General features: G+C 38.0%; 1 protein-coding gene across 13 annotated transcripts in view; it reads right to left on the bottom strand.

Moving 5' to 3' along the window:
• Positions 1 to 26716, bottom strand: part of CHD2 (chromodomain helicase DNA binding protein 2) — a 144752-nt gene that overhangs the window by 68370 nt on the left and 49666 nt on the right. For 11 of the 13 annotated variants that reach the window (XM_063597148.1, XM_063597151.1, XM_034939460.4 and 8 more), the window contains 11 exons: positions 21664 to 21771; positions 19566 to 19706; positions 17561 to 17694; positions 16449 to 16674; positions 14999 to 15099; positions 13652 to 13696; positions 13303 to 13481; positions 10436 to 10560; positions 5938 to 6154; positions 3946 to 4035; positions 2809 to 2999 (listed from right to left, as the gene is read on the bottom strand). In XM_063597148.1, coding sequence (XP_063453218.1) covers positions 2809 to 2999; positions 3946 to 4035; positions 5938 to 6154; positions 10436 to 10560; positions 13303 to 13481; positions 13652 to 13696; positions 14999 to 15099; positions 16449 to 16674; positions 17561 to 17694; positions 19566 to 19706; positions 21664 to 21771 — 1557 coding nt within the window. Of the gene's footprint in view, positions 1 to 2808; positions 3000 to 3945; positions 4036 to 5937; positions 6155 to 10279; positions 10561 to 13302; positions 13482 to 13651; positions 13697 to 14998; positions 15100 to 16448; positions 16675 to 17560; positions 17695 to 19565; positions 19707 to 21663; positions 21772 to 26716 lie in introns of those variants that run through there. The other 2 variants (XM_055098218.2, XM_055098219.2) reach the window with 1 other exon arrangement.

Below are 26716 nucleotides of genomic sequence, written 5' to 3'. Positions count from 1 at the left end.
AAAAATGACCTAAGGCACTCACACTTCACACTATAAACAAAATGTAACTCTGACTTAATATAAAAGCTAGAACTTCTAGAAGGAAATAAAGAAGCAAGTCTTCGTGTCCATAGGTTAGGCAAATCTGTCTCAGATATGATATCTAAAGCACAATCCATACAAAGAAATCCATAAATTAAACTTCATCAAAATCAATAACTTTTTCTCTTTGAAAGACAACATTCAGGGAGGGGGGAGGGGGGAGGGATAGCATTGGGAGATATACCTAATGCTAGATGACGAGTTAGTGGGTGCAGCGCACCTGCATGGCACATGTATACATATGTAACTAACCTGCACAATGTGCACATGTACCCTAAAACTTAAAGTATAATAAAAAAAAAAAAAAAAAAAGAAAGACAACATTCAAAAAGTGAAAAGAAGCCACAGATTGGGATAAAATATGTTCAAATTAAATACAGATGCTCCTCAACTTACAACAGGGTTATGTCCTGAAAAACCCATCATAAGTTTAAAATATTGTTAAATCAAAAATGCATTTAATACACTTAACCTACCGAACATCACAGCCTAGCCTACCCTAAATGTGTTCAGAACGCTTATCACTAGAATATTCAGCAAAATCACCTAACACAAAGCCAATTTTATAATAAAGAGTTGAATATCTCATGTAATTTATTGAATATTACGCTGAAAATGAAAAACAGAATGGTTGTGTTTATTCAAAGTATACTTTCTACTGAAAGTGTATTGCTTTCATACCACTGAAAAGTCAAAACATTTTACATCAAACTACAGAAAGTTGGGGACTGTACTGATAAAGCACTTGTCTTTAGAATTTTTTTAAAAGAAATAAAAAACCTCTTCAACTCATAATAAGACAAACAATCCAATTTTTTAACCCATTTATGACAGAGGTTGCAATTTTTTGAATTTTTGCAATCAGACCTTGGCAATGACCTTGAGCAGTAGGATATAAATAATTCCCACATGCTTAGAGTTCCAATGACGGAACACGAGGCCTGAGTTAAATGCCAAAACATTTGAATAGAAATTTCACCAAAGACATACAAATGGCTAATGAACACATGAAAAGACGTTCAACATCATTAGTCATTAGGGAAACGCAAGTCAAAACCACAATGACACACATTCGCCAGAATGGCTAGAATCAAAAAGACTGACAATGCACCAAGTCCTGGTGATGACGCAGGGAAACTAGAACCTTCAAACATTTTTGGTAGGACTGCACAATGGTAGTCACTTTAGAAAACAGCGTGGTAGTTTCTAAAATGTTAAATATAAACTTTCCAAACAATCCAGCAATTCTATTCCTAAGTCTGTAAGCAAGAGAAAGAAAAACATATGTCCACACAAAGATATAATAACCCCAAAACAAAGCAATCCAAATGTCCATCAACTGGTAACTGGATGCAATGAAATATTACCGAATAAAAGAGAACACCTACTGACAGACTCTGACATGAATGAATCTCAAAAAAAATATGCTAAGTGAAGGAAGCCGGAAACAAAAGCCTACATATTAGGATTCCACTTATATAAAACTTCTAGAAAAGGTAAATCTCTAGAGACAAAAGCTGATTACTGGTTGCCTAAGGCTATATGTGGAAGCAGAGGTTAACTGCAAACAAGCAAGGGGGAACTTTTTGGGATGAGGAAAATGTTTCAAAACTGGACGATGATGATGGTTGCAAACTATAAAGTTACTAAACAAATTTAAATTCAAAATTTAAAAATAAAAAGTAAAAAATAAAATTTAAGCCTGAATTTCAAAAAAAAAAAAAAGATTGTAGAGCATATATCTATCAATTGAACAACTATTAACTGAATTGTTTACTGTGCACCAGGTGCTGTTCTAGACAATGGGAACCAGCAATGAATCAAGCAAACAAAATCCCTGCGATTTTCATACATAATTTAATGACATGAGATGAATGAGAACATAAATTTAAAAAGAGATGCTACATAGAAACTAAAACAGGTTAGGGATAAGATGTCTAAAGGGCTACTTTAGGTTAGGCAATCTGCAAAGATTTCTGTAAGGAGGTGGTCGTTTAAGATGAGCTGAAGCATTAAGGTGGTTGGCCATGTGAAGACAAGAAGAAATATAGTTCTAGTCAAGAAGGAATAGTAATGGCTTGGCATGTTTAAGGGACAGAAAGATGGCCAGAATGGCTGAAGCATAATGAGTAATGGAGAAAGTGGATGAGAGGAATCAGACTATTGTCAAGGGGCCAGACTGAGTGGAGTCCTCCAAATTAATGAATATAGATGTTATTCTAAGTATCGCTGAATACCATTGGATAATTTTAAGTTTTATGAAATGTGCATATCATCTCTCCCATAAAAATCTTTTCAATAAACACATTCCACAGTTCTTTAATAATATGTGAATAAGATGTAAAATTGATGCTTCGGTTATCAGATATTTGAGTATAACATACTTTTCAGTGCTTGTGTACCTTGTATATTTCATTTTACTTATATTGATTATCTTATACCAACAGTGAAAAGGTCTGATGTTATCTATTTAACAATTATTTCCCAAGTGCATTAACTAATTCAGCCTTTCAGCAGACAATACTGCTTTCCTCCTTAACAGGCTAATTTCTGTGCCTACTTTCATTGATTATGAAACATTTTACTACTGCCATCCCTGCCTCCATTTGATGCTTTGCTTTCCCCAAACCATGCCATCTGTTTTCCCTAAGGTCTACTAAGAAAGTTAAAAAGCATTGGCATTTCAGACATTCTAGCATCTTTTGAAATACACAGGAAGGAGCTTACTTCTCCGGCATAATAAAGTGCAGCAAGGACCAGAGCTCTTTGAGGGAATTCTGAAGAGGGGTCCCCGTAATCAGGAGCCTATGGTTGGACTTGAAATCAATCAGAGTTTTATACAATAAAGAGTCATCATTCTTCAACCGATGGGCTTCATCCACTCCCAGAAAGGCCCAGTTAATACTGCCCAGCACAGTCTAAAGTAAAAACAAAACAGAACGAGCCACCAGGTCAGAAGGGAACCCACAAGTGCTTTCAAGTGTTAATTATCTCTGTATAAATACCATTACAAAGGTATAAATAGACACATTTATTCTTCGCTGACAATATATATTAGGACTCTTCTGTTTATTCTGTTAGTTGCCAGATTGGTAGCTATTCAAAAGAGAGTATCATCATCTAAAAGGTATAGGTGGGCCTCTTATACCAGCTATTACTGCATGCCCCACAGCAAGAACACAAAAATTGCTATGCTGGGCAAAAATAAAACAAAAAAACCACATGATTCTGTATTCTCCCCTTAATTATGGTCCTTCTCTTGCCTATTCTCCACCCCAACCCTGAAGCACACAAACACCAAGAGCCACCAAACTCAACTTGTTTGCACTTAATACCAATGGGATCTACCTACCACATCTATTTCTTAGCAGAAAGGCGGTATTTAAAGAGCTTCTTATTTTTGTCCTCCTCACAAAGACCATTCACATCATCTTTTCTGGAGAAATGCCTTAACAATGATACAATAGGAAATGCCTAAGATGACATTCAAGGGAAATACCTGAGATGGCATCCAATGACTGACAATAATCTCAGGTAAGTTACTGACCTATTCAATACCCTTTCATTCTGTTTAATTCAATTGGACTTGGTGACCTAAGGTCCCCTCATCTATAGGGTTCTGTTTTCTATTTATAACGTTAATATCCTTTGAAAAGTAATTTTTCTGGTTCTTCATTTGCTTGCTTTTTGAAATAAGAGAAGAAAAGTAACATGGCAAGTAGGAGGTACAGACCCTACCATTTGTTTTTTATTTTTAACTTTCATGTATTTATTTTTAACATGCTCCACAGAACAGTAAAAGACCCTACCATCTGGGCAAGTCGCACTGGAAAAGATTTAGCCTTTTGGATATTAATTACACACCTTATCTTTCAAGAGGATCTCATATGTTGTTATAAGTGCGTTGAACTTCAATCTTTTGGTTTGGGAATGAATCCATTCATATTCCCGTATCTATAAGAAAAAAACATAATTAAGACATAATTTCTACTTCTACCTTTCTATATCACATAAGTTTTGTGATTGATGTAATAGAAACATGCCAAATAAAAAATAAATCTGATTAGAATTCAATGAATATCTCACATTCTAAAATGACCTAAGCAACCAAACTATAAAGCAGTAAGAGTTAGAATTAAAACACTGACCACCGAACAGCAAAAGCTTTATTGCCAGAATCAAAAGAAACTGGCCCCCAGAAACACATCTAATGAAGAAAATGCACTTCATCAGCTACTGAACCCTGGTGACTGGAACTCAACAAGGGATCTCCCAGATCCTTAGAAATTTCTTTTAAAAATGCGATTTATTTACTTTTTGAATAGGAAAATACATATATCAACAAGTAAAACAAATTCCAACCTTTGGAATTTCATCAACCATAGACCAAAGAGGTATGTCCCCCAACAAAAAGGGAGGCTTATATGATGAAAATATAATGCAATACGTATAATAACGTTAATGTAAAAGAACACAAAGATGAGCACATTCATACTGAAGTATAACTGGACACTCAGCAAGCACGAAGACTCATGACAAAGCTCTTGCAGTTTGGCTGTCAAGTTAGGAACTGGAGAACAAGACAGTAAGTGCCTGCAGGTGATCGCCACCAAGTGGGGGTAAAAAGAACAAAGAAAAGGAGAACTGAAGATAGCAAGGAAAACTTCTCTGACTACAATTTTTTAGAGTTCATTTGCTTTGTTTGCAATCATTTTTGGAATGTAGTGCTTTAAGCTATTTTGTAAACCTGTAAATTTCTCTTTTTTCGTCTTTAACAGTTAACTAATGATTTAACAACGCTAAAACTATATTCTTAGAAACTCAAAATTAGGCCAATGAAAACAGCCAGTGTTTAAGTTACACAATTTTAATGAAAGTATTTACCAAAAATAAATTTGAATTTGTATGAAAATATATGGTTACAACATGCAACTCAAATATTTAAACATTGCTAATGGCTTGCTCTTATTACAAGCAATTTCCCAGAAATAGTTTATATACAGTGATGAAAGAGCAAAGCTCTAGACTAGACAGAAACACCTGTGTCCGAATCTGAGCTCTGCCACATTCTTGCTTGCTAGGGTCGCGTGTTAAGACTCTCTGAGTCAATTCTTCATCAGCAGCAGGAAAGAATGCCATCAACTTTGAAGACTATCATGAAGACTACAGGTATTACACGTAAAGCACCCAGCGCAACATCTAGCACACAGTAGGTGCTTTAAAAAAAAGTTACTATAAAGAAAAGATCTGCTAAACAAAGATAAACTTAAGTCACTGTGTTCTAAATTCATGATGCCCAAATAAAGTTTGGTAACAGTTTAGGATAATTCTTATTTCTACAGTCCTAAAATAGCTTGTTTTCCTTTACTTTTATTCCTTTTTTATAAGTTATGCAACCTCACTGTTGCATAACTTATAAATTATTATATAAATATATAAATTATTATATATTATATATAAAGAAATTAAGAAATTCGAAGAATGATTATTTTCAGTAATATGTCTATTGAGAAAGCAAAAATAATATTAATATTACACAAAGTATTAACTCCATATTATCTCATATAAAGCAATCTTAGAAGTAAAAAGGGCAGAGAGAAGAAAAATTTAATATTGCAACCCAGCTAAAAGAGATTCCCACTCACATACTGCTGTTGCTTTTTAACTAGTAAGCATATTTGTTAAAGAACATCTGAGTTGCACTTTTGTGATAGATAAACCTCCTAATATTGAGAACACAGCACAGTATCAGAATAATAACCAAAAATTTTACTGATGATCTACTAAAGGCTTTAAGTCAATTTCTAAATTACATTTATAACACAGATTCTATCCCAGCTCTTTTTGTTTACACACCGTATTTCTGCTCATCAGGTCACCTATGTAAACCACTACGTTAATCTCTGGTGCCCAGATTTCAAACTCTCTCTGCCATGAGGTGAGGGTGGATAAAGGGACGACTATAAGAAAGGGGCCATACAGCTGGTGTTGGTGGAACAGGTAGGAGAGGAATGATATGGTCTGGATGGTCTTTCCTAGGCCCATTTCATCAGCAAGGATTACACTATTATTTCTGCAGAAAGAAAAAATAAATAAAAACAAAAAAATCATTAGTTCACCAAAACACAGAATGTACATAAACAGCAATGACACCAATGCTTCACAATAACAGCCGAGCAAGGTGTCATTCATAAGCCTCAAATGTATTTCTTCTCATCTGCAATTATTTCAGCTTTCGACATAAGGAAGAAAGTAGAAACCATAAAAAGCAGAACAAGTGGCCTACCTAGACTTGGATTACTATGACAGCCTTGTCAGACTCTTTACCTTTAGGCTTTTCACATCACCTTCCATAGGCTATCTTTTATCACTGAGAAGACAGGCTTTGTAAAAAGTGAAGACAAGCATGTAACCTTAGACTCCATCAATAGAGAAAGCTATCAGCACCGCTGGTGAATCCTATGGCTGGCCCACCCCATTCCACTGCAGGCCACTGGGTTGTTTAATGCCACACACACTATTTCCTAGACCTACATGTACAGGTGCATGGGGCTTGTTTTAAATACACTTTGGTCTAAAGCAGGGGTAGGCTACAGATCATACTTGTGGACCCCACCCTAGATATACTAAACAATATATGGAAAAGGGCTGACAAACACCTTTGGAGATTCTGACTCAAGTATTCCTTAGACCAGACCAGGATTCCCCACTCGGGAACCCAGCTGCACAGCAGAAGGTGAGCAGCAGGTGAGGGAGGGAAGCTTCATATGTATTTTCAGCCGCTCCCCATTGCTGGCATTAGTGCCTGAGCTCTGCCTCCTGTCAGATCAGCAACGGCATTAGATTCTCATAGGAGCATGAACCCCACTATGAACTACACATGTGAAGGATCTACATTGCACACTCCTTATGAGAACCTAATGCCTGGTGATCTGTTGCTGTCTCCCATCACCCCCAGATGGGACCGTCCAGTTGCAGAAAAACAAACTTAGGGCTCCCACTGATTCTACATTATATAGTATAATGTAATAATAATAGAAATAAAGTGCACAATAAATGTAATGTGCTTGAATCATCCAGAAACCATCCCCCTCCCTCCTCCCCAGCCTGTGGAAAAATTGTCTTCCACGAAACCGGTCCCTAGTGCCAAAAAGGTTGGGAAGCACTACCTTAAAACCACAGTTTGAGAAACACTACTCTACAAAATGGGCTAGATTTCAACAGGATATTAATGGAAAAAGAATATCTAAGAAAAATATTTAAAATTGAAGAAACAGCCAGAGTTAGGAAAATATATTTGGGAAACAGAACACAGTCATTTTGGCAGGAAATTAGGATTACATGTAAGACATCAGATTGCAAACATTATAAAAAGGTTCTGGAAAATAAGGACACTGAAAGTTTGCACATATATATAATATGTGCTTAATCAGCAAATCAGAAAGAACTAAAAGTAATTTATGAGTTAAAGGCAACCTAACTGATTCAAAAAACAAGACATTTAATTCACCAAAAAGACATAATTTCTAAAAATACCTTCTGTGTTCTACAAACTAGCTAGTTTAAAGGGTGAAATACAGAAACTAAGAAGATCACACTTGGGGAAGGGAGAATGATGAAGCCATATCCCTATACATCTCAGGTACACCTAATTTTCTACACAGTTTAAACGACGTAGTATATTCCTTTGAGTAATTTCCTTCTTATTTCCCTCACTTTTCAATACTATTCAGGAGGAAGCACAGTTAAGTTTCTCCAGTATTTCCTGCCCCTAGAAAATGCCATTGTCTACATATACAGACTACAGTAGGTTTGAATTGATTCACCTGTTTTTCTGGAACCAGACCAAAATAGCACATTATGTAATGTAGTAACATTCCTGTGACCAGGGCTTAACAGGTGCTTGAGCCCTTTTCAACTGATTTTTATTCCTTTGGTTTAAAGTAAAAAAATGCTGGCCAGGCACGGTGGCTCATGGCTGTAATCCCAGCACTCTGGGAGGCCAAGGCGGGCAGATCACTTGAGGTCAGGAGTTCAAGACCAGCTTGGCCAACATGGTGAAACCCCGTCTCTACTAAAAATACAAAAATTAGCCAGGCATGGTGGTGCGTGCGTGTAATCCCAGCTACTCAAGAGCCTGAGGCAGAAGAATCACGTGAACCTGGGAATCAGAGGTTGCAGTGAGCCAAGATCACGCCACTGCGCTCCAGCCTGGGCAACAGAGCAAAATTCAGTCTCAAAAAAACTAAAAAATAAAAAGACTAAAAAATGCTGGCCAAGGACTGTACACAAAACACCATGTGACTCTGGATGGGTACACGGCACCTTTGTTCCTAAGAGCCTTCAATTATAAAATGAGAGGATTAGATCACAATTAAAGTTCATCTAACTTTTATTAACTGTCATTTAGATGAATTAGGTCCCACTATCCTCTAAAAGGAAAAATCATTTTTAAGCAATTCAGAATCATTATATCAAACCCACATTCTCAATCTTCTCAAGACACCTAATTTTCACAACTGAGTATTAAATATTGTACTAGATTTTATCAGATAAAAAGTAGGAGATGGTTCACTTGGGGAAAAGTCACTGTAAATGCATCTCTATAACTAGAAAGCTTCCTTTCAGCATTGAGGGGAAAAATATTTTTTAAGCTGTCCTTTTTTTTTTTTTTTTTAAGGTGAAGTTTCACTTTGTCACCCAGGCTGGAGTGCAATGGTGCGAAAATGGTTCACTGCAACCTTGGCCTCCTGGACTCAAGCGATCCTCCCACCTCAGCCCCCAAGTAGCTGAGACTACATAAGCATGCCACCGTGTCCAGCTAATTTTTGTATTTTTTGGTAAAGATGGGGTTTTGCCATGTTGCACAGGCCTGTACTTCTAAATTCTAAATAAGGATTTTTTGCTTTACTATAAAACACTAAAGACATTAAGCATTTGCACTTAATTGGGTACTTCGGGAAAGAAGTGTGTAGGTTGGCATTAAAGGTACTTCTTACACTGCATGTTCTGTAAGGACAGCAAAATACATCTATATAGGTTCACTGTTAAATTCTCGAGGACCAATGGATCCGCATGTGAAAAGTAAAAAGTTCCTCTTCAAAGTTTCCCTTTTTGTTAAAGAATAACAAGTGTTAGAAATAACAGTTTCTTTTAGAAATTAACTTCCTTCAAGCTCCCTTGCTTTTTGCTAATAACTCTTTGTTAAGCCCTATGTGGCTGTTAAATATAGTAAGGGAATAAGTACATTCTATGTCCTTGTACTTTAACCAGGTTATTTGTTCTGGACTATAAACTGCTCAGACATGTCCGAACATGCCCAGGCATTTCCCAGCTTACAGCCTACACCCTTCCTTATTTGGAAATGTTATTATTCTCCTAGTTTCCTGTAAACAACCCCCTTCCTTTGTTTTCCACTGTGCATTTATCTATTTAGGAAAGTTTTAAGCTTTTAGCCAATCGGAATCAGTCTAGATTGTGCGGTCCAGCTCCAGCCAATGGAGACAGGACGCAGCAGTAAGAACCCAATGAGTCAGGGATAAAAACCTCTGCTTTTCTTTGTTTGGTGTGCTCTCATGACAATTAGGCTTCCAAGAAGCACCCTTTCTGCAGAAAGTAAAATTGCCTTGCTGAGAAAATTCCTTGAGCACTAGTTCTTTTCAGCACCGAGCAACAAGCATTTGTTTCTAACGCCTAGCACTTAGTAATTAGGAACTACTTGAAATTGGTGAAGGAAATTTATAAGTACTTCCCAAAAGTACCTTTAAACCTCCAGTGCTATCACTGTCTCATCTTTTTTTCGCCCCCCCAAGATTAATGTGGTCTTATTATAAAATGGATACTTTCACAGGTTCAACCTTCCTCTGAACAGGATAATCCTACAGACTATATTGGTAGGGAGTGGAGTGAAGGGAGGGGAATCACACTCTCTACAGCACTACTGTAGGAAATTAATTTAAAGGCTTCCCTGGCCTAGAAAGAAAATACACGTGAAAAAGACATTTTCTTATTTCTTCTGAGTAACTCCTTCCACATTAAAGATTTGGGTGACTTAACTTGCTATTTACAACTCATGAGTAACATATGATGATACAGGTTTCTGGCTATGACAAATTACCCACCAAATAATGAAATAACAAAGTATTCTTTAGATCAGAATAAAATGGTATTACACATACATAAAAACTCCCAGGAAGCATTTCTCTCAATCATCTTTTATTTCTGTAATATGCAGTATAAAGATTTCTTGGTTGAGATACAATAAGGGTGTGAAAAAAGAAAAAAAAATCTTGACATCTAACAATAAAGAAGCCAGAAACAGTAAGGAAAATTGCACTCATGTTTTTCTACCTACTTGCACCAGGAATGAGCTAGCCAGTTTAGACCTTCTAGCTGATAATCTCGAAGTTCCAGATTCTCCCCTCCTAAATATGCAGGTTGTTTCTTTAAAGCTACAAATCGTGGTCTCTGCTTCAGGGCCTGAAAAACAAAAGCCCAAGTCTGAGAAAATTTTCTTACTGCTACTATGTTAAAACGCTAGCCACAATTCACATATTCAGCATCAAAGCATAAAAACTTAAATTTCTTTTTTTTTTTTTTTTTTTTTTTGAGATGGAGTCTTGCTCTGTCACCCAGGCTGGAGTGCAGTGGCCCAATCTCAGCTCACTGCAAGCTCTGCCTCCCGGGTTCACGCCATTCTCCTGCCTCAGCCTCCCAAGTAGCTGGGACTACGTACAGGCGCCCGCCACCACCCACACCTGGCTATTTTTGTGTTTCTAGTAGAGTCGGGGTTTCACCGTGCTAGCCAGGATGGTCTCGATCTCCTGACCTCGTGATGTGCCCACCTCGGCCTCCCAGAGTGCTGGGATTACAGGCGTGAGCCACCGCGCCTGGCCAAAAACTTAAATTTCATGTGTGTGAATCACCACCTCACTCCATCACCCCTTTCTTCATGGTTAATATTCCATAAGATAGAGTTAGTTCATCCTCAAATAAAATATTTTTAGTTAACTTGCCCCTTTCCTGAAATAAGTCTATGAACATCATTAAATAGCACTTTAGGTCTTGTCTATTATATGGCAGTGAGAGTCTCCTATTTTCAGAAACAACTATCTTTATGTTATCTTATTCTAAAGAGTACAAAACATTGCCTCCGGCTGTCATATGCTAAATACAGTTGATCTTCACCATAACAGGATTTGTAAATTCAGAAATGCAGCCCATCTACCTTAAACCCTTTAATTGCGTGAATTTGGTTTTCCCTTCAGAAACAACAAGCTTCTGAAGGGAAGGTTGTTTTCACCCCCAGAAGCTTAAAGGATAGCATTCTAGTGAGGTCAGTCTCTATGGTTTGCATAAAATGTGGATTCTGTGGCCAAATCAGTTTAGGAAACAACCGATCAAAAAGTTATACAATTTCTTTACTCATGACTTTTCAAAGTCTGAAATGTGTGTCCATAGCGTGAATTTACAGGAGAAATTTATTCAGGGATGTATCCCAAAGTTACATGGCCAAAAGTCTTTTTTCAGGGGACGTTTCTCTGAAGATTAGTGCTCTATAGCACACATTATGAGAAGTATCATTCTAATAAGAATATTTGATAAGGTTATTGATGTGTTCAGCTCTCTATGAGGGTGGCTGGCAGTGAATGGAATCCGACTGCTTACTCTCAACTCCAAAACCCAGCCATCCATCCACTCCTACCAAACCTAACCCCTAACTGTTCTCCCATCCACTCCTTCCATGCCACTGTTACTTCCCTTGTCCTCACACTACTTCTTCATTCATGGACTTCAATGACATCTTACTGGCTGGACCTTCTGGCTTTAATAATTACTTACTCCAGAGTCTCCTATATACTGCTATTACATGAAGCTTTCTAAATAAAACTATTTCATAATGCCACTGTACTCAGTTGTACGAATACCTAGAAGATAAAGTCAAAATACCCTTCGAGGTAGCCAAGACACACACACTTTGACCTTGATGTACTTGTCAACATCATTCCTCTTCTCCTCACCCCTGGGGTCTAGTTCTCCTATTGAACTATAAGAATCTTTCTCTTGATACCTTTCATAGGAGGGCAATACCCTGGGCCCCCTCTTGTCTGTATAGCCAGCAGCACCAATCCATTATACAAGGGCCAGATGCAGTTCAACAACCACAACTTCCTCTTAAAACCCATTCAATGACCACTGGAGCTCAGAGACTTCTACATTGGTGCTTCTCTGACCACATTTTCCCTATCACACTCTTTGGCAATTAAATACTGGTTTTCACAGATAGAATTCTAGTGCCATTAACATGAATGTCAACTTTTCAGAGACGTATCACTTGTCTGATATTTCATTACTGAGGACCCAAGCACATCAGTTTCCTGATGGAATAAATTCCAAGGAAAGGATGTATTCAGCCAATCTAGCAAATAAGCCCATATATTTCATTTCTAACTTAGAATTCAAAGACACTCGCCTTTTCTATCACTTCCCACTCTCTATTTTTTTTTTTTTAGAGAACGGGTATCACAGTCTTGCCCAGGTTGGCCTCAAACTCCTGTGCTCAAGTAATCCTGCCGCCTCAGCCTCCCAAGTAGCTGGAACCACAGGTGTGAGCCACTGCAACTGGCTTCACTTCTCTTTTAAAGTGCCTAAATGCAGCTGGGCATGGTGGCTCACGCCTGTAATCCCAGCACTTTGGGAGGCCAAGGTGGGTGGATCATTTGAGGTCAGGAGTTTGAGACCAGCCTGACCAACATGGTGAAACCCCATCTCTGCTAAAAATACAAAAAATTAGCTGGAAGTGGTGGTGCGTGCCTGTAATCCCAGATGCTCAGGAGGCTGAGGCAGGAGAATCACTTAAACCCAGGAGGCAGAGGTTGCAGTTAGCCAAGACAGTGCCAGTGCACTCCAGCCTGGGCGACACAGCGAAACTCTGTCTCAAAATAAAATAATAAAATAAAATAAAAGTGCCTAAATCCTTTCAAGTATTCTCTAAAATATCTCTATTTCTAATTATGTAAATTGCAAGATTAAAGAAGTCAGCAAAGCCATGAAATAATTCATTCTCTCCTTTTGCTTTAATGTCATATTTAAATCACCTTCTTTCACTTCAAAATGGCAATCATCATTTCATTTTGTAATATTTTCTCAGCACATATGTGTCCAATCCTCTTTATCAGTATATCTTCTCCCTGAAAAAACAAAAGCCAACCATCACCATACCTTGCATTCTCTTGTTGGGATGGTTTTTGAGTTGTTCCTACTGTGGAAGCTGTCAATGCAATTCTGGAATTTCTTTCCAATGAGGGCTTCATCTTCCCAGCTACACTCTGAATAGGGAAGTCCCATCCATTTACATAGATATTCGGGCTCATTTGAGGGTGCCGGCTTCCGACTATGAGCTATTTCATATAAAAAAAATTTACAGATTAGCAACTGTCAATTAAAAGTGAAAAATGACATTGTTTTATGCATAATCAATAAAACATCATGTGGCAAAACAAAATAATCTGCAAAACATACACTGTTCTGAAATGTTGAAGAACATTTATAAATAAAATTTCTTGCTTACCTGGAAAATCTGTTTGACCCAATGTAGATTTACTTGTCTTCACAGCTAAACAAATAAAAAATAAGACAGAAAAGTTATAAACACAATGAAGAATGAAAGATTTTAGGTTCTATGAATAAAATGTAAATATATTCTACTACCTCACACCTTAAAAAAGAAAAAAAAAATGGGATTATAGTGGCTCACGCCTGTAATCCCAGCACTTTGGGAGGCCAAGGCAGGCAGATTGCTTGAGGCCAGCAGTTCAAGCCCAACCTGGCCAACATGGTGAAACTCTGTCTCTACTAAAAATATAGAAATTAGCCGGGCATGGTGGGGGTGGGGGGGTGCCTGTAATCCCAGCTACTGGGAAGGCCGAGGCAGGAGAATCACTTGAACCTGGGAGGCAGAGGTTGCAGTGAGCTGAGATCACGCCACTGCACTCCAGCCTGGGCAACAGAGCAAGACACCATCTCAAAAAAAAAAAAAAAAAAGAAGAAGAAGAAAAATATTCTTTTTCTCATCTCTCTCTCAGGCTGACACTACACTTCTCTGTTCCCCTTTGTAAGAAAACTCCCCCAACGAGTTGTTTATACTTGCTATCCCCTCTCATTTTCTCTTGAACCTACCCTAATCAGGCCACACCCCCACCACTCCATGGATGCGTTTCGCCAGTGCCAAATTCACAGATCAAGTCTCAGTCCTAATCGTCCTTGACTGACAGCACTTCCTCTCTCCTGGCTATGTGAATCACTTGGCTTCCAGTACACCACTCTCTCTCAGCTCTCCTCCTGTCTCACCGACTGTTCTCTCAGTCTCCTTTCTAGCTTCTTTCTGACTTCCAAAAGGTGAAATGCTCTCAGACTACTTCTTCTTACCATGTGATACTCTATTTCTGATGGTCCTGTTCAATCTTGGCCTTTAAATACTATCTAAATACTGATAAATTTCCAAATTTAAATCTCCAGCCCAGACTAAAGAGTTCTAAGCTCCAGGTTCACATATGCTCCAGCCTTCACTATATTCTCCACTTAGATGACTAAGAAGTAAATCAAACTTACAAATATCAAACTAAGCTCTTGGTTTCCACTCCAATGATCAGCTCTTCCCTTCATCTTTCCACTTCGGTAAATGGTACCTCTAAACTTCTACATGTTTAGGCCACAAATCTTGAGGTCAGACTTAACACCTCTTTCTCTCACCCCCACATCCAAATTTACCAGCAAATCTTCTTAGCTTTTCCTTTAAAATAAATCTAGGACGTGTCTAGTCTCCAAAGTGCATTTTTAAAATTTACATTACTTCCAAAAGCAAAAGCCACTATTCCTCAAGTTCAAATATGGCTGAAGTGAGTTACCATGTACTTACCTATTACTCTTTCTACTATCTGATACTGTTTATTCAACTCTGAAGCCAGCTCCTGTTGGCAATTGAAATATTCTACATCTTCAGGAGAAACTTTCCCTAACCTGAATGGCAGACAGACAGAAAAAGTACACATAAACTAAAGTCTGGGGATCCACATACATCAAAGCAAAAGTCAAAGGTGGAAAAGAAAACCTATTTTTTACTCCCATCTGCCCCTTAAGTAATCTTTACTAGTAATTAGGCCAGAGATTTTACAAAACAAAACAAACAAACAAAAAAAAAAAACACTTTTAGAGAACACTGAAAACCTTACACTCATAGAAGGATATACCAGTTACCTGCCTCTGATGTGTCCTGTCTAAAAAGAGACCCAAAAATAACTCTTTTATGTGATAGATTCATGTGGCAAATTCATACATCTCAACAAATCAGGATAATAAAACTGTATGCCTTTTCTTATATATATATGGGTTTTAGGATTGATTAAACATTACTTGGAAAACTAGTTATTCTTATTACCAAAACCTTTCAGATGACAACAGCAGCAACTTAATATTAGAATTATTATATTTCAGAGGATTTCAAATTTCTAACTGCTTTACAAGCCTACCTCACCATCTAAGGGGTACACAGTTTCAGTTTTGAGTCAAAGAAAAAACATGTAATTTACTAAAGTAGCACATTTTGCACAGTAGTAAAACCAGAATTACTGTCCACATTCCAGACACAAAAATCTATGCACATTCCAGACACAAAAATAGGCTAATCACACCACACAGACAGGTATGTCTTCAGGCTGAACTTGATACCATTATTACCCAGTTTAGGTTTTTGTGTGCTATAGCTCCACATATTTCCCATATACAACACCCAGACATTCAAGGCTGTAAGTAAACTAAACACACGAGGACTATCACAGTTTCAGTAGTTACCTAATCATTTCCTTCACATCATTTCTGCAAATTGTATAAAACCAGAATTAGTTTTAAGTATATCATAACCCAGAGAGTTCCAGAATATTAACTCTCTACATCTAAGCCACCCCAGCCTAACTACAGGAAAATAACAAGGTGCTTAAGAGAATGAGCTCTGGATTCAGGGCATCAGAATTCAAATCCTGAGCCCACCCGCAGAATTGCTGTGTGCCATATTCTCCCCATCTACAAAATGGGTAATAACAGTACAAATCTCATGCATTTATTGTGAAAACTAAAGAATGTGTGAATAACACTCCATAAGCTAGTTAACTCCAAAAACTTGGTAGCCACATATAAAAATATAGTATCTGAAGGTGACAATCTTATAAAATAGAATTGTAAATGGCTCCATGTTTAGATGATCAAAGCAATATCTGAGATTCTAGATAGCTGTGATCTCCATGCATTATTTTAAAACCTTCCCTTCTTTCAGGCTGCAAATATATTTCTTTAATCCATGATGGGAAATATACCATTGTTTGATTTCGTCCTCTTTTTTCTTGAAGTTCTCTAGTTTTTTTAGGCCCTTCACTTTCTGTTGCTGTAAGGATTCTTCACTCTCCCATGTGCTGTGGATGTAAGACCAACCCTTCCACTTGATGAGGTACTGGATTTCACCTTCATCCTTTTCAGTGTCAAAGTCACCACTAGGGTCGCCATTAGCTTCAATCGCATATACAGTAGTAGATGCTCCAGTGGCTGCAAAAGGATTAAGTACACTTGAAAGAGAGTATATTACACCAGATATTAAAAAGCTTCCCAAGAATGCAATTCTCTGAAGACTCCCTTTGTGGATGAAGCACCAAAATACTTCAACTTGAAATAAGTACAAACTCACAAACAACACAGAACGGACTCAATCAAAAATTTCAAATATTTTAAAAATGTAAACCCAATTTTTACATATTCCTAAATTTGCAGGTGAAATCAAAGAAATCCCTTATTCAAAAACAATAAAAACAGAGCAGCAACATCCTTTTGTTTTGGTCCCTTACTAACTCGGAAAACAAATCCCTCTCTCCAAGACTAAGGATAGAACACCAAAATATCCTCCTCCAACCTCCCATACTTGAAGTCCCCGGTTAACTTTCTTAACCTCAATAGAAGCCAGAATGAAAAAAAGAAAAAAAAAAAAGCCAAAAGAAAAAGCATTAAGTATTATTTTGGTATTTCCTTTACAGAAAGTTTACTTGAATGCAACTTAGTTATGAGATATCTAAATTAGATATTTAAAAATCTTCAATATTACCAAAATATTTATTTAACCAGTTTGATATTTTCACAAGGAGCTTAAGAAACAAATAACCAAAGGTGGATTTGCTTAATGTTAATTCGCAGGTATCTCTGCTATATCACTGCTGTATAAAACATTGACACTTATCTATACTAGCTTAATTTAAAATCTTAAAGACATAGTGGACACATACCTTTCTCCTCAGCTCTGAAACACTGGGTCAGAAAGACTTCTACATATCACAACAAATACAGGAGCAGACTAAAATTCATCACATCAGAGTTAAAATACCTAAAATCTAAGCCTTACTGAGCATACATAAAATGTAATTTGCTCCCCAAATACACATACCTCCTTTCTTTCCCAGTCTTGAATCTAAGACCTTTTCAATAGTTTCACTATTATCTTGCTGTTCATCAACTCCTTCTCCAGTCATTTCAATGAGATCATCTGAGTCAGTCTCAAAGTCATCATCTTCTTTGTAACTGCAAGAGGAATAATGCTGAATAAATGAGAAATGATCTCTTCAGAATTAAACTGCCACATATAACCGTCACTAGAATAAGAAACCACACCCTTTTGGTTCCAAAAGCATGTTGTTTTATAGATCTGCCATTTACAGTAGGCTCAAAGCTTACTTTTTTTTCCTAAGTGCTGATGTATGCTCCTAAACAACTGTAGGGAGTCTAACTCAATTTGAAAATAAAAATTCTGTATTTATACTAATTTGTATAAGCAAGATATAGAAAACTATAAGGAAACTTCTATTTTTTTCATTTTTTAGTATCAGATTATTATGTAAACAAGTAGACTACCACAAAAAAAAGAAAAAGCATAATGGAAGAAAAAATTTGCTACTATTTCATCAGGTAAAAAGAGAAACAATATTTCTAAAATTAAAAATGTCAACCCTGTATGTTGTCTCCCAGTAATAAGAATATGAAATTTAAGTATTCCCAAACTGCTGGAAGCTTCAACACAAATACTTCCTGGTTTAAAAAAAGAAAAATATTGGCTAGGCGCGGAGGCTCACACCTGTAATCCCAGCACTTTGGGGGGCTGACACAGGTGAATCACAAGGTCAGGAGTTAGAAACCAGCCTGGCCAACATGGTGACCATATCCATTAAAAATACAAAAATTATCCGGCATGGCGGGCGCCTATAATCCCAGCTACTCTGGAGGCTGAGGCAGCAGAATCACTTGAATCCCGGAGGCGGAGGTTGCAGTGATCCGAGATCGAGCCACTGCACTCTAGCCTGGGCAACACAGCAAGACTCCGTCTCAAAAAAAAAAAAAATTTATATATATATATGTAACTTCCTATCATGTATTAACAATGAATGATTGAGTCACAAGAAAGAAAAACAATCCTGGATGTAGTACAGATACAGTAAGAAAAAGTGCTAGGCTATATACTAGCATACTCAAAGCCTAGTCCTAGCTTTGGAATTATTAACTGGATACATTGAATAAGTTATGAATATCTCTAGGATTCATTTTCACCATCTCTATGAAGAACAAAAGAAATCTGTAAAATCTAAAAAAAAAAAAAACTTGATTTCTATAAAGTAAACTACTAGTGTTTGCATATATCTGTTCCTTTATTTCATTTTTCTTTTTCTTTTTGAGACAGGATCTAGCTTTTTTGCCTAGAGTGGAGTGCAGTGGCGTGATCTCAACTCACTGCAACCTCCATCTCCCAGGATTCTCCCACCTCAGCCTCCCAAGTAGCTGGGACTGCAGGTGCATGCCGCCACCACACTGGGCTTTTTCTTATTTTTTGTAGAGACAGGGTCTCGCCCTGTTGTCTAGGCTGGTCTCAAACCCCTGGGCTCAAGCAATCTGCCTGCCTCGGCCTCCCAAAGTGTTGGAATTACAGGCATGAGCCACTGCGCCTGGCCTATTTCACTAATGATAATTCCTATTAATGCTTCATATCCTATTAGTACTTGATAAAATCAGATTCAAGTAGCAATACGTTAGGCTGAACCTCAGAAAAATGTCTGTGATTCAAAGAGCAATTCAGAAGTAGGAATATAATCCAAATATCTTTAATGGAAAAAAATGTTATGAAATGAAGATAATGCCACTAAGTCACCATTGGACAGGACACGAACTTGTGGTGTTTTTTAGGAATGAAGGCTTCAAATGAGCTATTGCTACTCTTTTCATATTCCCCTTGGCTCAATACCATTCTTTTTGCAAGAAAGCTAACCAGATTTCTGAAAACAACTTCAGGACATAGGTTGTTATTTTTATCTATTAAGTGCACAACCCCGGACTTATGAGAACCAAAATCTAACCAACTACTTTATCACATCACACCAGTGAAACACTTCTGGGGTACAACTTACCTAACATTTTTAGCCGCTCTTCGACGAGTCTGCCTTTTGGGAGCTTCGTCATCATCATCATCCTCATCAGAAGAATCTTGCTTTTTTCTCTTTCCACGCTGAGTCTTCGGCTGCTTTTTAACACGAGGTTTGGGCACTGTTCTAAAATGAGAAGAGAAACAAAAGGCTAAGTCTTCACTTTATCATTTGGTGTCTACTTTATGTAACAGTATTTCCCAGAGCAGTGGTTCATACATCAGAATGTAACATTTCACTTGGGGAATGTTAAACATGCATATTCTTGGGCCCTACTCCCTGAAATTCTAATTCACTAGAAATCTGGATTTTCAACAGGAAGGTCATTCTAATGCTGATAATCCTCAATCATTTATGGGAAAGAACGTGAATGTTTTACAAATGTTCATCAGGATTACCTGATATAAAAACACATACACAGCATGTTGTTCTGGTAGTATCTCTTTGGTGGGCAAACTGGAAATAGCTATCAAACTATTTTACTTGTAGGAATTAACAGTTTTACTTGTAGGAATTAATCCTATTGATATACACCTAAACAGGCATAATAAAGTATTCACTATAGCATTATTTGCAACAACAAAACATTAAGAAAACTCTAAATATTCTTCAACTGGAAACTAAACAGTACCATGTACTCATAGAAAAAAAAAAAGAGTTTTTTGTATACTAATACGAAAGGATTTCCAGGATAAAGAAACCTACAGAACATGAAGCAGAGGATGCTATTATCTGTGTGAAGAAAGTAAAGCACAAGAAGTAACTATACATAAGTTTTTACTGTATGTGTATAAAATATACCTGGAATACTACCTAAGAGACTGTGTGCCCTATCACAGAATTAACTTGGACAGACCAGGGAGATGGCCAGGATTGAAAGCCACAGTCTAGAAGCTCACATAAGGAAACCCCCAAATATTCCATCAGTGATAAAAAGGTGAAAGAAGTCAGAGAGGGAGAGAAATGGATACTCATGATCACATTTATTATCTCTTTCTCTCATACCTCCCATACCTTTCTCATAACCAAACCTAAACAGATGATCAACGATGTAATAAATAATGAGCAAAATTCTAAAAGACAGAACTGGCGTGACAGTTCTGAGATAAACTTATTAAGCTGAGATAAAATAAGATAAAATTCAGTTGACAAATTCCCCTGCTGGGGTTCGGGGGTAAGTCCAATGTCCTAGGCCAGAGGTTGGCAAACTTTTTCTGTAAATGGCCAGAGAGTAAATATTTTAGGCTCTGCCAGCCAAGAGGCAAAATGGGGACCAATGTATAGGTCCTTACACAATGAAAGAAAATAAATTTTCACAAATTTTTTTATACAATTCAAAATGAAATAATCAGGTACATTTACTGCAATATATATCTACTAATGAGAACAGAATTGTTTTTGAAGGGATAACATTTCACTTAATTGGAGTTCAAATTTAGTGCTCTCTATCCCTAAACTGTAAATTAGAAATGTTCATCTATAAAAACTATTCTTAGCTCACAGGCCATATAAAAATAGGTGGTGGATGAAATTTGGCCCAAAGGGCATAGTTTGCTGAGTCCATTCTAAGCAATACTACAAGGAGGTAATTTTCCCTGGGGCCTGTCTTCTGACTGACTCCCTTTTCCTGTCATCACTATCTTAGGCTGCCATCTGTCTTATCAAAAAGTAGCATAATTTGCTGCTATTTCAGCCTACCTCCTTCTCTACACAATCAGATTATTTGTTTAATGTTATATAGATTTTATGAACAAGGTAATAAACCACTCAAGTATGCTTTAAGCCAGGCAAACAGTGTTTTAAACAATTTGTTCTCCCAAAAAGAGACTGTACCCTGGCCAAACATATAAGGAGTTTTACTAAAAGTGGAAGACATGTTTGCCCCACGATAGCTAGTCTGCGAAGAAAGAAGCAGTTAAGACCTGCAATGTAGGCTGGCTGAAAGTGAACCAAAGACATCTAAAACGCAGAATCAAAACACAATGCATCTCATTAAAGCTCTCATTTCAGCACGACATTATCCTTCCCAATCTACAGCAGATTAAGCTCATCCAGAAGTAGAGATCTTAAGCAAACAGTGCACCTTCTGGGGACAGGTCTTCTGGCTTTTACTTTTTTTTGTTCTGGCTCACTCTCTGCACTGGTGCCTTGTTCCTGTTCATCTTCTGAGGGTTCCTGTTTCCATTTTTCTCTGTGATCAAAAGCAAAACAAAGTAATTTTTTTCTAAAAGAATCCTTCAAGATAAATAATCCGACAAAACCAATTTCAATTTTACTATCCAAAGGGCAGAACATGCACATTTTAGACATGCTAAAAGAGATTCTAGCTCCATTTAAACTTGAATTGTGATCCTTCCTGGACTACATAATATCTATTCCTATTTTATCTCCAGTAACAAAAATAAATAAAAATGGATATATATGTACTTTTTTTCATTTACTACTATTATTGACAAGATTGAAACCATAACATGCACAAGATCAGTGCTTCCAAAATTTTAAAATGTATCAGAACCACCTAAAGGCCTTGTTAAAAAAGATTTCTGGGCCAAGTGAGATGGTTCATGCCTGTAATCTCAGCACTTTGGGAGGCCAAGGTGGGAGTTTCACTTGAGTCCAGGAGTTCAAGACCAATCTGAGCAATACAAGACACCTCTCCAGAAAAATTAAAGTTAAAATTTTAAAATTGAGCCAGGCCTGGTGGAGCATGTCTACAGTCCTAGTTACTAAGGAGGCTGAGGAGGCGGAAGGATCACTTGAACCCAGGAGTTTGAGGTTGCAGTGAGCTGTGATTTTGCCACTGTACTCCACCCTAGGCGGTAAGAGTGAAACCCTGCCCCTATCTGCCCCTCCTCCACCAAAAAAAAAAAAGATTTCTGGGCCCTAGTCAGAGCTCCTGATGCAGTAGGTCTCAGTTGAGGCCTAAAAAATATGAATTTCAACAAATTCAAGTAATGCTGATACTGGGTAGAAACTCTGAGAACCACTATACTAGATATTTTAAGTCTTTAGAATACATTTAAGGAAACAGTCCCTAAAATTATTTTTCAACAATAAACCTATCATATAACTAAATAATCTGTTCAGCTAAAGATGTAGTTTTTAATAATTATTAGATACAGTAGACGTTCCTTTGCTCCTTGAGTTCTTAGAAGGCTTGAAAGAGCCATAACCTACAGGAGTCCTACTATCCCAAACAGTTTTAGTTTACTTGAAAATCCAACAAGATATTGCAGGGACCTCACTCATTTCTCACCTACAGAGAAGAGGGAAGAAACATGTAATAGCTGCTGGGCATGAAATACCTACGAAAAAACTGACAGGCAAGTGCCTGGGGCTTCTCTGTAAATAAAACAATTACCAATTTGCCTATGGGTCACTTTATAGGGAATGAGGTCATACTAAAGACAACAGCTACAACAAGACAAATGTCAAATCAATATTCTTCATGGGAGAACAGGTCAAGTAATGGTGAAAGCTTATTGAAAGGAGGTGGCTGATCTGCAGATTGAGAACCTTCCTAAAAGCTACAACAGTCACCCTAAACCTGAATTGGTGGAGACCTTAGGGGGAAAAAACAACAATTCAGGCCTTCCACGGACGGTCAGTGGAGCACTTTTATGAATATTATTCAACTTCTACTAGCACTGCATGTCTCCATATGCATTTCCCCAGTAGATGGCTCCTTGTACACCAAGACTTTTTGTTCGTCTTTGTACCAGAGTTTAGCCAAAGTCAGGCAAATGGAGATGTTTCTTTGTTAGGTTAAAAAAAAAAAAAATCAATGAAAGAATGCGCAATTAGTCTATCAGTCAGACGGGTAGGGGTGCTTCTGGTAAGAGAGAAAGGCCTGTTAGTATTGCCTAATATCCTTCAGTCTCTTTAAAACAAAGACCTTCGTATATACACTCTGGACACTGGTCTAATTCTGCTTCCCCGGAGCATAGTACAATAAATGTTTGCTAAGAATCCAAGGAATATAAGGTGATCACCAGGAAGGAAGGAAGGAAGATGTTTCCAGTAAGTGGGAGACCAGCATGAGTCTGCAGTCTCCCTCAGACCAAGTCCACAACAGTTTACCCCTCAGAGGGGGCTTACACAGTCAAACTGGAGAGAAGTAGAAGCATGCTTGAAGGAATATGAACAGCTAGTCCTTCAGATAAGAAAGATTCACCAATAAATTCTAATTACCATATCTCCCCCAGGAATTGAGAACCTAAACCAGGGCCACCAATGAGGTCCACTTCTATAAGTATAGGAGACAGCAAACGCAGAGAATGGATGTGTTGAGGCTAGAGTTTTCCAGTTAGATTACAGATTTACAGACTTATGAACAACCAGGAGGACTTAGAATCTCCCAATATAAGAATGCAAAAAAGGCCGGGCGCAGTGGCTCACGCCTGTAATCCCAGCACTTTGGGAGGCCGAGGCGGGCGGATCACGAGGTCAGTAGATTGAGACCATCCTGGCTAACGTGGTGAAACCCCATATCTACTAAAAATACAAAAAAATTAGCCGGGCGTGGTGGCGGGCGCCCGTAGTCCCAGCTACTCAGGAGGCTGAGGCAGGAGAATGGCGTGAACCCGGGAGGTGGAGCTTACAGTGGGCCGAGATCGGGCCACTGCACTCCAGCCTAGGTGACAAAGCGAGACTCTGTTCTCAAAAAAAAAAAAAAAAAGAAAGAAAGAAAAAAAAAAAAACTTAGCAAATCAACCAGTCCAAAGCTCTCCTCCCAGAGAAGGAAACTGAAGTGCAGTGAGGAAATGAGTTGCTTGGCCATATCACCAACCCTCAGCCCTGCTACTTTCAATCATAACTCACTGAGGACCAAAGAATCAGGAAACATTAAAGCCAGGCTTACACGTCCTGGGAGTATTTGAAAAACTCAAGGTTTAAAAGGCCTAAGTGTGTGTGTATGTATATTTGAAATTGGTTGGATTCTTTCACGTTTTCTTTTCATTTTCAAGAACGAGAAAAAAGATAGTAAGGACCAGCAATACTAAGTCACTGTGAAGAATGGGTGAAGTGAAAAAAGTGACTGAGCTGTTACAAAGAAATTACTTCCCAACCCTACAGATGTATAAGGCTCTCCCACATGTGAAACTGCTGTCCTCTCCTACATTACTGGCCTCTTATAAAATGCAAATCTTATCAAGACTCCACCACTAAGCCATACATTGTAAGTCAGGCTACAATAAAGAATAGTTTAAGATATGAGATCGTGAGCAAAAAATGTCTATCAAAGGAAACTTACAATATCCAGCTTTAGAGGCCATTAACAGAGTCCCCTAGATACTGTAAAAACACAAAATTCAACTAAATTTTTCCCGAAATTTTGAGAACTAGGGAGAAAAATACCAAGATTTAGCCAAGAGGCCCCAAGGCAATGTAAATAGACATGGAAAAAGTCAAAATGCAACTTAAATGTGCATAGTTTTCTTCCTTTATTGGGAAAAGGTGGTTGGCTAGACACAAATCCTAAGACAGACAAATCAAATCTAATCAACTGTAAAGTAGGAAATGAACAAAAGCTACTTTTAAATATAATGAGCCAGAACTTTGACCAAGAGTTGGTAAGGCTTGCTATTAACTGTCTGTTAAAAAGAAAACTCGTTTTTCCTCCACTTAGAAGACATCTGGAAGAGGGAAGTAGCTACTTTTGTTTCCTCAGTCTTCAGTAATTTCCCCAAGAAAGCATGCTTTTGAAAAAAAAATTTCAATGATCAACGGAAATCTGAGGCTAATAGGGATTCCCTTCCACTGTGTTACAGGTATGTGACAATCTCCAATTCAAAACACTGGAAAAGGGCCGGGCACAGTGGCTCATGCCTGTAATCCCAACACTTTGGGAGGCCATGGTGGGAGGATGGCTTGAACCAAGGAGTTCAAGACCAGCCTGGGCATCAGAGTGAGACCCAGCCTTTACAAAAAATTAAGAAATTAGCTTGGTGTGGTGGTGTGCGCCTGCAGTCCCAACTACTCAGGAGGCTAAGGTGGGAGAATCACTTGAGCCCAGGAGGTCAAAGCTGCAGTGAGCTGTGAATGTGCTACTGCACTGCACTCCCACCTGGTAAGAATAAAATGCCATCTCAAAAACAAAAACAAAACAAAACCACCAGGACCAGAAGTCAAGAAAAATCTTATACAACACTGCGCAATTTGGATAACATTAAGAGGTAATGCATGAAAAAAAGAGTTTAATCAAAACAGCATCTGAGTTGGTTAAAAAAAGTTCAATGTTTTGTTTGTTTGTATGACTCTAAGTCAGAGATTACAATCTCAAATACTCACAGGGGCCAGATGAGAACTGCAAACAAGGCAAAATGGAGAACTCCTGGTCCATCACTGTTACATAAGCCAGCATTACCAAATTTTCTCAAAAGAAGCTAAAAACACAGATTGTTATGCACTCTCAATTAAATGATGCTAACTAATTTAAAAATATTTTTAAAATATTGTGCAGGTCCATTGTGCTGTATAACTTCTTCTAAGCTTTAAAAATATGAATACAGCTGGAAGTGGTTGTACGTGCCTACAGTCCCAGCTACTGGGGAGACTGAAGCAAGAGGATCACTTGAGCTCAGGAGTTCAAGGTTGCAGTGAGCTATGGCCACACATGTGCACCAATAGAGGAAGACCCTGTCTCTTTAAAAGGGCCGGGCGTGGTGGCTCATCTTGTAAGCCCAGCACTTAGGGAGGCTGAGGCGGGTGGATCACCTGAGGTCAGGAGTTCAAGACCAGCCTGGGCAACATGGTGAAACCCCATGTCTATTAAAAATACAAAAATCAGCTGGGCACAGTGGCGCATGCCTGTAATCCCAGCTACTCAGGAGGATGAGGCAGGAGAATCACTTGAGTCCAGGAGGCGGAGGTTGCAGTGAGCTGAGATTGCACCATCGTACTCCAGCCTGGGCGACAGAGTGAGAGTCCATCCCAAAAAATAAAAACCTAATACAAATCGTGACGGGGTAATTGGTCTCTTTGTAATTCTGCAAAGAACACAGTCCCTTGCAAGACTGCATTCTTCAAAAACATCAATGTCCTGAAAGCAAAAGAAGGCTGTGAAAGTGCTCCCAATTAAAGAAATCAGACATGTCCTTTGTAAGGACATGGATGAAGCTAGAAACCATCATTCT

Source organism: Pan paniscus, chromosome 16 (assembly GCF_029289425.2).
Source record: "Pan paniscus chromosome 16, NHGRI_mPanPan1-v2.0_pri, whole genome shotgun sequence".
Classification (NCBI taxonomy): Eukaryota; Metazoa; Chordata; class Mammalia; order Primates; family Hominidae; genus Pan; species Pan paniscus.
Note: the sequence above shows the minus strand (reverse complement) of the source record. Positions and strands in the feature narration are given on the sequence as shown.